Source organism: Antechinus flavipes, chromosome 2 (genome assembly GCF_016432865.1).
Source record: "Antechinus flavipes isolate AdamAnt ecotype Samford, QLD, Australia chromosome 2, AdamAnt_v2, whole genome shotgun sequence".
In the NCBI taxonomy this organism is placed as follows: Eukaryota; Metazoa; Chordata; class Mammalia; order Dasyuromorphia; family Dasyuridae; genus Antechinus; species Antechinus flavipes.
Genome location: NC_067399.1, coordinates 662,090,250 through 662,100,947, shown reverse-complemented (window position 1 = coordinate 662,100,947; position 10,698 = coordinate 662,090,250). Strand labels below are relative to the sequence as shown.

Here is a 10,698-nt window from a genome sequence, read left to right as displayed (position 1 = left end):
ATGTTGAAAAATTATCCATGCATATGTTTTGAAAATAAAAAGCTTTAATATAAAAAAGAGCTGCTATAAATAAATTTGTGTATATAATAATAGGTTCTTTTGCCTTCTTGATCTCTTTGGGCAACAGAACTAGTATCATTGGTCAAAAAGTGTAGGCAGGATTTTATAGCCTTTGGGCATAGTTTCTCACTGATTTCCAGAGGGGTTGGCTCAGTGCGCAACTCCACAAAAGGTGTCCCAGTCCCAGTTTTCCCACATCCCCTCCAACATTCGTCATTATCTTTTCTTGCCACCTTAGCCAACCTGAGAGGTATGAGATGGTATTTTAGATTTTGTTTTAATTTGCATTTCTCTGATCAATAGTGATTTAGGGCATTTTTCCTATGTCTATAGATAGCTTTGATTTCTTCATCTGAAAACTGCCTATTCATATCCTTTGGGCATTTTATCAATCAGGGGATGACTTGTAGTCTGATAAATTTGACTTAGTCCTCTATAGATCTAAGGAATGAGACCTTTATTGGTGAAACTGGCTGCAAAATCCACCCCACCCCCCAATTTTCTTTCATTCTAATCTTGGCTGCATTGATTTTGTTTGTGCAAAAACTTTTTATGATAAAGAAGAGAGTCTGTGGCTTGAGAATGTTTATAGGCCAGCAGTGTTGCTCTGTTCATATTTTTAAAAAGCACTTTTCCTTTGTTATAACTGGGAAAATTTAATGGCAGGCGTGGGGAGATGTTGGAAAATGACTTTGGTAAAAACCAAAGGAAATGGATAAAAACTTTAAAAGTCAGTCAACAAACATTTATTAAACACATATGATGCCAGGCACTGGATTAAGGTCTGGGGATCCAGAGACAAGAAGAAATAGCCCCTGCCCTCAAGGAGCTCTCGGTCTAACAAGGAAAACAAGGACCAGCAACCTCACAGGTATTTCTAATGGCAGGGAGACCAGTCTACTTGGATTTGATCAGTTGCCTTCAGAGGGAAAATGACAGCTCGCTCCATGTAGAATCAGAGCAGTGGAGGGGGTGGGATTCCAGCAGAACCAGAATCCGGTCTGCTTGGCAGAGAAATGTGCAAACCCGCCTGGGGCCCAAGGGGACGAGTCGCAGCCAGGGTCCCACAGGGCAAGGTGCAGCAGTGGCAGATTTGGAAGCAGAAGCTTTTGATTTTACCCCCCACCCAAGTGACTTGGACAAGTGCATCCCCCTCTCTTGACATTCACTTGTAAAATCAGGTGGAGGGTGAGTGGAGACCTGACTTAAATCCTCGAAGAAAATGTTTGTGGGGCAGCTGGGTGGCCCATAGTTGGCACCAGCCCTGAAGTCAGGAGAACCTGAGTTCAAATCTGCTCTCAGACACTTAACACTTCCTGGCTGTGTGACCCTGGGCAAGTCACTTAACCCCAAGTGCCTCAGCAAAAAAAAAAAAAAAAAAAAAAGAAAAGAAAAGAAAACATTTGCCAGACACTGGCCTTCCAGAGTGGGCGCAGTCTAATAGTTAACTAGACTGCGGCAGCGGCGGTGGCAGTACCAGGAACCTCCCCACCTGGGTCTGCTGCCTGCTGGCCAGGGACTAGCGTGGGGGCTCTAAGGAGGGGGTGGCTCAAGTCTCTGTTCAAAGGGGTAATCGGGCTGATGGGGACCTTGGGGCCCACTGCCCTCGCAAGGATCCTCCCCAATCCCCAGTCACAGAAAAGGGGCAGCCCCGGTCACTTTGTGGGCCGGAGGGTTCGCTTGGCGCGGGTGGCGCCTGGCTGGTCAGTGGCTGATGGGTGAAAGGGGGGTGTGAACCCTGGCGGCCACATCCAAAGATGTGGAAAGTAGAAAAGCAGATGGGCACCAGCCCTGGCAGCCGGGCCCCCAGAGTTTGGAAGGCAAGCAGGCACGGGCCCTGGGGGCAGCATGGGCCGAGCTTGACCGAACCTGGGGAGGAGGGCCTAGTCTCTCTGCCTGCCTGGCCCTCTCTATTCCCCGGCCTAACCCACTGATGAGGACGTCGTTTTTAGGGTTCCCAGTTAGGGAACCAAAAATATGTTTAAGTTTGGAGGTTCCCTTTTGTAGGGTCTAGATTTAGGGAACCAAAATGAGATGAGGGTTTCTGGTGGTCAGGGAGGTAAATAAGGTCTAGTGGCAGGTTCGGGGTTCAGGGAACAAATGGAGAGGTTTGGCTCCCCTGCATCCCCTGGGAGTCGGGGAAAGGGCAGGGAGCTTTGGGGACTCCCTTCTGGGGCACAGAGGTTCTTGTAAAAGAATTTACAGACCCAAAAACCTAGATTGATAAAAGGGTTTATTATGGGGATTGGGCGTAAGGTTAAAGTCTGGTTAGAGAAATAGGTGAGGATGAAGAGAGGGTGGCACTGGAAAGAGTAATACAGTGGCCAGAGGGCCTTGGCGTGCCGAGCATGGCACAGCTGGCATGATCGGAACCTCTGCAAAGAGAGGGTTTTAGTTTGGCTCTTTTACATTCAATGTCTTGGTGGGGGCTGGGACAGCTGAAGCTGGCTACTAGCTGGAGGTTGCCCTAGATGGGGGTGGGTACAGCTTGAGTTGAATTGAATGGAAGAGCTGTATTTGAATAGGGTTGGAATTCTCTAGCTCAAGACTCAACCAGTCCCACCCAGGTTAAACCACTTTCTCCGATTCCCTGGGGCCTGTCACTGAGGCAGGGTGGAGGGAGATTTTCTCCTTCAAGGGTTTTTAGAGTTTCGGGGTCCCCTCTTCATTCAGGGAGTTAAATAATGTCTAGTGGCAGGTTTGGGGTTCAGGGAACAAATGGAGAGGTTTGGCTCCCCTGCACCCCCTGGGAGTCGGCGCAAGGGTAGGGAGTGTTGGGGAACCCCCTTCTGGCGGCGCAGGGATTCTCTGTAAAGGAATTTACAGGCCTGAAAACCTAGATTGATAAAGGGGATTTATCCTTTTTGGGGGATTGGGAGTAAGGTTAGAAATCCCGACAGAGACACATAACGTCTCGGGGAAATAGGTGAGGGTAAAGAGAGGAAGGCACTGGAAAAGAATAGTATCCAGTGGACAGAGGCTTCCTTGGCATGGCATGGCATAGCTGGCATGTTTGGAACTTCTGTAAAGAGAGGGTTTTAGTTTGGCTCTTTTTTTAATAGGGGGCTTTGGGGACAAGCTGAAGGGAGCTCATGGGTGGAGCCCCGTGTTGGCTCACTGCTGGGTTCCAGCTTGAGCTGAATTTGATTAGAATTGAATGAGTTTCTTTCACTGAAAGGCTGCCATTCTTTTGCTCCGGACTGAACCCACCCCCCTAGATAACAGAACGAAGGTGTTTGTCTTGTTTCCCTCGGGCGGGGTCCCTCACTGAGGCAGAGGGGAAGGAGATTTTCTCCTTCAAGGAGTTTGAGTTTCGGGGTCCCTTCACCACTAGGACTAAATGCAGCTGGGGGCACAGGGGCCCACGGTCTAGGTTGGCATGGAATGGGCCGCCACAGGCGGGGGGGTGTCTTGCACAGAGAGTCAAGGGCTCCAATCCCATACGAACACTAAAGATAATAAGCAGGACAGAGAGAACTGTCTTCCTGTCATCCTTCAGTGATAACGGAGCAAAGGGCTTGTGCAATGGCTGAAGCGTGGGGCTGCTGGGCGTCCCATTTGGGGCTCCAGGCCTCTAACGTGCTGGAAGAACTTTGCTTCTACCTGGGAGGTACAGGATGGATATGAGCAATCTCCATCTTATGGGAAGTGTGGGTGTTTTACCTTTCACCTTAGAAATGTCCCCCCTCTCCCCCAGTTTGTCTCTTCCTCAGACCCAGGGGAACCTCCCCGCCCATCACTTTTAAAGCTCCCGCCAGGAAAGGCTGTCCTCCCCGTTAATGCTGCCAGGTGAGCCCCTCTCCCAAGGGAAGTTGGCGCTGTGGGGGGGTGGGGGTGGGGATGGGGAGGGGTGCATTGGCTTTAAGAGGCTCTCTGTGCCCCCATGGCTTCTCCCCGAAGAGTCGAGGGCTTGACCATTGAAAACTTTCTGATCCAATCTCATCTTATGATGAGAAGGCTCAACAGCCCAAACCAGGTGCCCCAAGCTACAAAGCTGGGAGAAAAGCCAGATTGGGCTGGCTCTGCCCCCTGTGCCAGGGCCGAGATCATGGAGGGCGGAGGGGGCTGGAGGTAATGGGAGCCACGGGAAGGAACGTCCGCAGTGTCCCACAAACATGGGGAGGGGGAGGTGGACAGTGTTAATACTCACTTTGAGGGCCCTCATTTCAGTAAGGGGCCGATGAGCATGTGGAGCGGCGCGATACACACAGGCTGTCCTAAAGTTGGGAAGGATGAAGGGAAGCCCAGAGGTGGCGGCGGAGTCGGAGTGTGGGGGTCGGAGAGACGCTGGGGCCGGATGACGGAGGGGGCGCGGACTCCGGGACAGGAGGAAAGGCGGCGGGGGCGGGGGCCAGACACCCTTGGGCCGATGGGCCTGGGGCTGGGACGGGGGGATGGGCAGGGGCAGGTCGGGAGGGCGCTGCCAGGGTGAACCTCAAGGGACGGGCTGAGGATCAGTGAGCGAGCCGGTGTCGCAATAACTTCACAGTACAAATTCAGGCTTTCAACTTCTATTTTATTGTTTCTCTTAACTTTTGATACTTTTGATACTTTTGTTACTTTTGATACTTTTGTTACTTTTGATACTTTTGATACTTTTGTTACATTTGATACTTTAGATACTTTTGTTACTTAGAAGTGAATTCCCTCCCTCCCCCCTCCCCCTCCCCCCCCCCCCTCCCCCAGCCAATTTTAGTTTCCCCACACATCGAAAGAAAATACACACAACCAAAAGACACCAAAATGAACCATATAGTCTTCATCACATAGTCCTATACAAACGGGCAATTAGTCTATTATTTCCAAGAAAACAACTAGAGAGAAAGGGGAGAAGGCATGAAAATGAAAACATCGCATAGCTTCAAGAAAACGTTTTCTACCAACACCATACCCAGTGCACAAACTGGAGAAACAGGGAGCAAAGCAACATCGAATAAAGTCATTTAAATGGAAAATGTAAAACCCCTTTTTACGTCAATGTACAAAGCCATGTGTAACACTTGCACTTTAACAAATAAAGCAAGCCAATGTTTTAAAAAAATACATCATTGAATGTATATATATGTATATATTTACATAGCATATTTAAGTTTAATATTTAGCTTTAAAAGTTCCACATAAACTTTACCAAAATGAGACACTTTTAAATAAATTACACCTTTTGAAAATGTTTAATTGTACACTGAATAACTTCAATAAACAATTGAAGGGTCTGTATTTCACATCTACGTTTATATACTTTGTACTTTACAAATTTTACACTTATTTGGCAGTAATCTCAAATGATAAAGACTGCTGTGCGAATCAGCAATTTCCCAAGTGCAGGCAATAGCTGGTGTTCATGGACTACTCTCACAGTTAACTGTCTCAAAAAATGTAGTGAAAAATAATCGGTTTAATTTTAGCAAACTGTACAAGGGATCACATTTACAACTGATCACAATATAGCATAGACTTTCAGGGGGATTTTTTTTTGTCTTTTTTTTGCAAAAAAATAAATACATCATTTCAATCTGACATCTTCACAAACTCCATGTACACTATAATACAGACACAGCAGCAGAACTGTACTCACGGTTACAACGAACATTAAAACACAACAACTGGGACACATGAATCTATAAATACGTTACTATGGTGCCAATAACAAGCAATACTCTTAATAGATTTTCTTGGCACTGATGGTTTGTGAAATTTAAATAAGAAACGTGCACACTGATTTTCATATAGGAGCCCACAAGCCCCAATCCAATCGAAGAGCACTTAATTTTCCTCCAATTCTTCCATTTCATCTTCATGTGTCTTCAAAGCTCTGACTGCTTCTTTAACTGCATGGTATAAGATATTTTTGACCTGAAAGAAATGGGGAAATTCCAGTCACCGAATTGGAACATCACTAAATGAAAACGCCCCGTCCGCCCGCGTCCAGGAACTTGGGTGACGTGGCGGTCCTCGGGTAGCCAGTCGCCTTACCTGCAGTTTGTCATCATAGTTGATTTCCTCCTTTAGCAACCTTAGTTCCTGTGTTAAGTGAAATGATTGTACAAGATGTTCTGGAGACACAAAGTCTTCAGTCACCTGAATACAGCTGTGAAAATTCTGCACCTGTCCCCAAAAGAAAACAAAATTGTGAAAACCCTGGGCTCTGGGACTCAGGGGGACCGCGAGGTGCCAAGGACTCTTTCCCAGAGCTTTACGGTCCAGAGGCGTCGCAGCACTGTGCTAGGTCGGCCCGGGGATCTCTCAGCAGGGCAGGGCCCAGGCGGCTTGCACAAAGGAGAGAGGAAAAGACTAGGAAAACGATTTGTTCAAAGTCAATCAAGGGGCAGAGGGAGAGAGGGCCCCGTGGCCTTCTGGAAAATATGCCTCAAGTCTGAGGAAAACTAAAGCATTGTATTAAATCAAGGATGCCAGAAGACCCCCAGGTCAGCCCTAAGTTTGCACCTCTTGGAAAGCAAGCACATCTGCACGTGAGCTTCAATGGGAGAAATCCTTTAGTTCATCTCTTCTCCAGCAACTCCTTGTGCTCCTGCCCTCCCACCCCCCAGCTTTGGGGCCATCTCACAGTTCATTGACCAAAGGCCGGGAAGGGGACCCGCTTTTGTCAGGCAGAAGAATAGCCCAAGCATAAGCAAGCACTTCGGATGACCCCAGGGACTTCAGCTGTCTCCGTCCTTCCCTCTCCCAGAATCGGTGAGTCTGGGGTCGGCTTGATCTCCGGCTCCTCTGATTTGCTTAATGAACGGCGGAAGGTAGCAGCCCACAGCCGGAAGCTCCCCAGCATCCCATCTTTTGGTACTTTGGGGACCCGAGGGCAGCAATTGCTACTCAAACTAACTTGCTCCCACCTAAATGATTTTCCCTTTGGAGTCAGGCCCAACTGGGCTCACGCCCCACCTGCTCTGAAACACAAATTTCAGCCCCTGCTCTGAAGGAGCTCTAATGGAGGATGACAACGTGCAAGCGATTCCCCTGGACCAGAATCGACCTTCGTGCGGCCAAAGGTCGGTCTGGCCCACCCGGCCCCTCTGCCGCAGGTACCACGAATGAGGTTTTGTCTTTACCTGGTGCAGTGCACCTGCTGGCAGAATAATAGCATCACCAAGAAACTGGACGACCGTGGACGTCTTCACTCCGTACTCCTCCAGCAGCCTCTGACGGAGTTTTTTGTTCACGTACCAGCTCTGGTCACGGATAGGGTCATGTTCGGGTAGGGCTTCGAGAGCCTGTTCTTTTGCAATCTGGAAAGCGGAGTGACACACACACACATCACACACTCACAGGCACCAGTCTGTCTTTAAAGCAACTCTACCCGTTTTCAAGATTTTGAGTCAAACAGAAGAGATCCTGATCTGGGATGTGACAGGAAGCTGACTGCATGCGCTGAAGGTGACGTGCTCCTTTGCTGCTGCTCCCGTGTCCCCAGGTCTCTAGCCAAAGCAACCCACTAAAAACAAGATCCCGTCAAAAAGCCGGAGGCCCGAGGACAAGTGTCTCCCTTAAGCTGGCAAACACTGCTCTGAGGAAGGGAAAGGAGTAAATGGGTCATCAGCTGGCTCCTGCCTTCCTCCAGCGTGGGCCTGACTTTAACACAATTATTAGAGATAGGAAACTGCAACCTTTCACTTAAAATTAACACAAATGAATCCACCAAACGGTGCCCCGCTGCAGCATGGGGCTGGGGGCGTCAGGGCAGCAGGCTGTGGGACAAAGCTCTCGGCAGAGGCAGAGTCACGTTCTCCGAATGACGAGAGAGAACGGGGCAGAGTCTGGACTAATCCTTCCAGGAAGTGACAGGCTTGAAAGCAAACCGACACCGTGGGGAGCCATTTTCTGTCTTCTTGGCAACTTTTTAAAGCATCATTCCATTCAGGGGCGTAAGTTTCCTGCAGCTATGATGCCAAACTCAAAAACTTTTATAGGTACGGATCCCTGGGGAAAGGGCACTGATTTATAAACTTATAATTGATAAATGATTTATAAAACCACATTAACAATATCTACACTCAATTGCATTTTTACCTATTTTGCTAAAAATCCTGACGTGTCTATCCTAAAGCGACCAAGTATAACGGCGCCTCTAGCATTTTCTGAACACCTCCGAGGGGCACCGCGCCAGGCCCTGCCCTCAGAGGGGGCTGAGGAAGGCTTCACGGAGCAGGGAGAAATTGGGGAGGATCGGAAGGAAGCCAGAGAGGAAGGAGGAGGGAAGGCTCTGTGCCCTGGGGACGGCCAGAGAAAACGCACGTCTGGCCTGAGAATGTCCAGAGGAGGTGAGGGACCAACAGAGAAATCCACACATGACCTCAGAGGGGGAGACAAAGTAGGCAAGTGCCTTTTGTGGCCGGACGGAGGACCAAAGGGAGTTAGAGCCTTGAAGCGGGCACCCCCCCAGCGGCGGCGTCTGCACCAGAGGACCAGAGGAGAGACGGCGCAGACCTCGCCAACAGCGCAGACAGGGGTGGCGGTGGGAGCGGGGGTGGCGGTGGGGCAGGGGGAGACAGAATCGGGAGGGGCCAGGGGTCACAGCCAGGAGCCAAGGCTGAGGGATCGGAAGAAGGAAGGCCTCGGCATTTATGTGGTACCTACTCTACACCCAGCACAGGGCTCAGCATTGTTTGTACAACCTGGGATGGCAGAACCAGCGCTAAAATAAAAAACTACCGTACAACACATGGCTCTCCAGACTGAGACCGGGCCCATCTCTGGCCTCTCGGCTCCCCCGCGCTCCCAGCCCTCAGAGCACACGCACCTTCTTGAGAAACTCCCTTATCTTGTCGGCATCTTGGCTCGAGAAGATGTGCCACAGAGCACCGGGAGTTTCGGTGGAGTCTTTCAGTCTCTTCTTTACAATGTCATCCAGGTCCTCTTCTTCAAACTTCTTCAGGACGCCTGAAATATGGAAAGGGCTTTTCAAGCCTCCCGCCACTGATAGGCCAAGGAAGGGCACCCTGTCGTGGCCCTCGGGCACCAGACCCAGCTGCCCAGAGATCGGATCCTCCCGTCCTCACCCTCTGCCCTTCTCAATCACATGCCTCGATATACCCGAAGGGAACAGAAATACAATTGGGACCATTTCTGATGACAACAGAAAAGGAACCAGAAGCACCCTCTTCGAGCTCTGCACAAACATATCTCTGGAAAAGGAGAAGGGGAGAAGAGCACGTCTTTAGAGGGCCGAGGCAACGCTACGGCGCCACGGAGGGCAGAGACGTGACCGATCAGCCGAGCCGCTGCTATGGGTCAGAGGCAAGTCTGCAAGTCCTGGGACTTCCCAGCCGGGCTTGTTTTCTCTGCCCTACATCACCGGTCTCAGAGATCACACATCTGGAGCTAAGTGATATTCCAACATAGGGTTTCTTTATAGGTGATAAAAAGGAGGCCCAGACAAGTGAAATAAATAACTTCCCACAGGCCTTTTCCTGTTTGGCCCCACCTCGCTTGGCTGCCAGTGCCTCCTTATGCCTGTCAGATGGCTGAGATGACAGAAAAGGAAAGTGATAAATGTTGGAGGAGATACAGGATAACTGAGACACCAATGAAGGCACTGTTGGTGGAGTTGTGGACTGACCCAAAGGTTCTGGGAGCCATTTGGAACAGTGACCAAAGGCTATCAAACTGTTCTGTACCTTCTGACCCAGAAAATAGGTCTGTACCTCAAAGAGACACTACCAAAAAAAAAAAAAAAGTATAAAGCCCCTATATATACACAATTCCCCTCCCAAGTTAGAAAGTCCCTAATCTTTCATCCAATCAGAAGTCACACTCTCAATGCTGTCCTGCTTCCTTCTGCTCAAGTGGCCTTGCTTGTTTGACAGCTTTTACACACAGAAGTCGGCCTCACGCTGCCTCTGGGGCCCAGGCCCGGTTTGTTCAGGTATTCCTTAATAAAGCCCTAGGTTTGGGAGGGATTCTTATTTTCGTGAGAGCGGCTCTGGGTGACTTTAGATACAAGGTCTCCTCATCACATGAGAGACTCGGGCGTCAGTGAGTGGGCAGCCCTAGCCCTGCCACGGGGGAGGAGAGGAGGAGCTCGCCTCTAGAACAGAACTGACTCTCTCATCTTCTGTAAAGTTTTCCGAGGTTCAAGAAAAGGCCGTCAGCAAAGAAGGGCACACACTGCCACCCCACTCCAAGAGCCTCAGCTCTAGCAGAGGAGAGCCCAGGCAAGCCAGCCTCTAGGAACAGAGACAACCAAGGAGGCGCCAGCTATCGGCAGGGCCGGAGGGGCCCCGCTTAAGGGCACGGAACTAAGGAGGGACCCCCACAGCTCTATCGGGATCGTAGTTACACGGAGAGACCGGGCCCTCTCTTCCCAGCACATCCTCATTCTCCAATTTGATTCTCACACAATCTTGTAAGACAGGTTGGGCTGGTTTAAAGAAGAACTTTCCAATGCAGATCTCAAGGGATAATTAATCAGCCAAAGCCCAAAGCATAGGAAACACATCCTTCTAAAAAATGAAGATCAAATGCAAGCCAGCTGATGAAAGGGCCACATTCACTAACAGTGACGGTGAGCACGGCCCGGTCTCTTACTTCATACGGCAGGGAGGGCATCTTGGAAGGCCACGCAGAGAGCCGAGCTGGGACCTCGTTTGATGCGTCTGAATGTAAAATGCGGAAGCTCAAACTCAC

The 10,698-nt window shown here is 49.8% G+C and overlaps 1 protein-coding gene across 4 annotated transcripts in view; it reads right to left on the bottom strand.

The window, feature by feature from the left end:
• Positions 1-4,559: 4,559 nt before the first annotated feature.
• JMJD1C (jumonji domain containing 1C) overlaps positions 4,560-10,698 on the bottom strand; it is a 114,997-nt gene continuing 108,858 nt past the window's right edge. For all 4 annotated transcript variants that reach the window (XM_051982600.1, XM_051982602.1, XM_051982599.1 and 1 more), the window contains 4 exons: positions 8,813-8,952; positions 7,125-7,301; positions 6,034-6,165; positions 4,560-5,913 (listed from right to left, as the gene is read on the bottom strand). In XM_051982600.1, the coding sequence (XP_051838560.1) occupies positions 5,824-5,913; positions 6,034-6,165; positions 7,125-7,301; positions 8,813-8,952 (539 nt within the window). In that variant the 3' untranslated portion in view covers positions 4,560-5,823. The remainder of the gene's footprint in view (positions 5,914-6,033; positions 6,166-7,124; positions 7,302-8,812; positions 8,953-10,698) is intronic.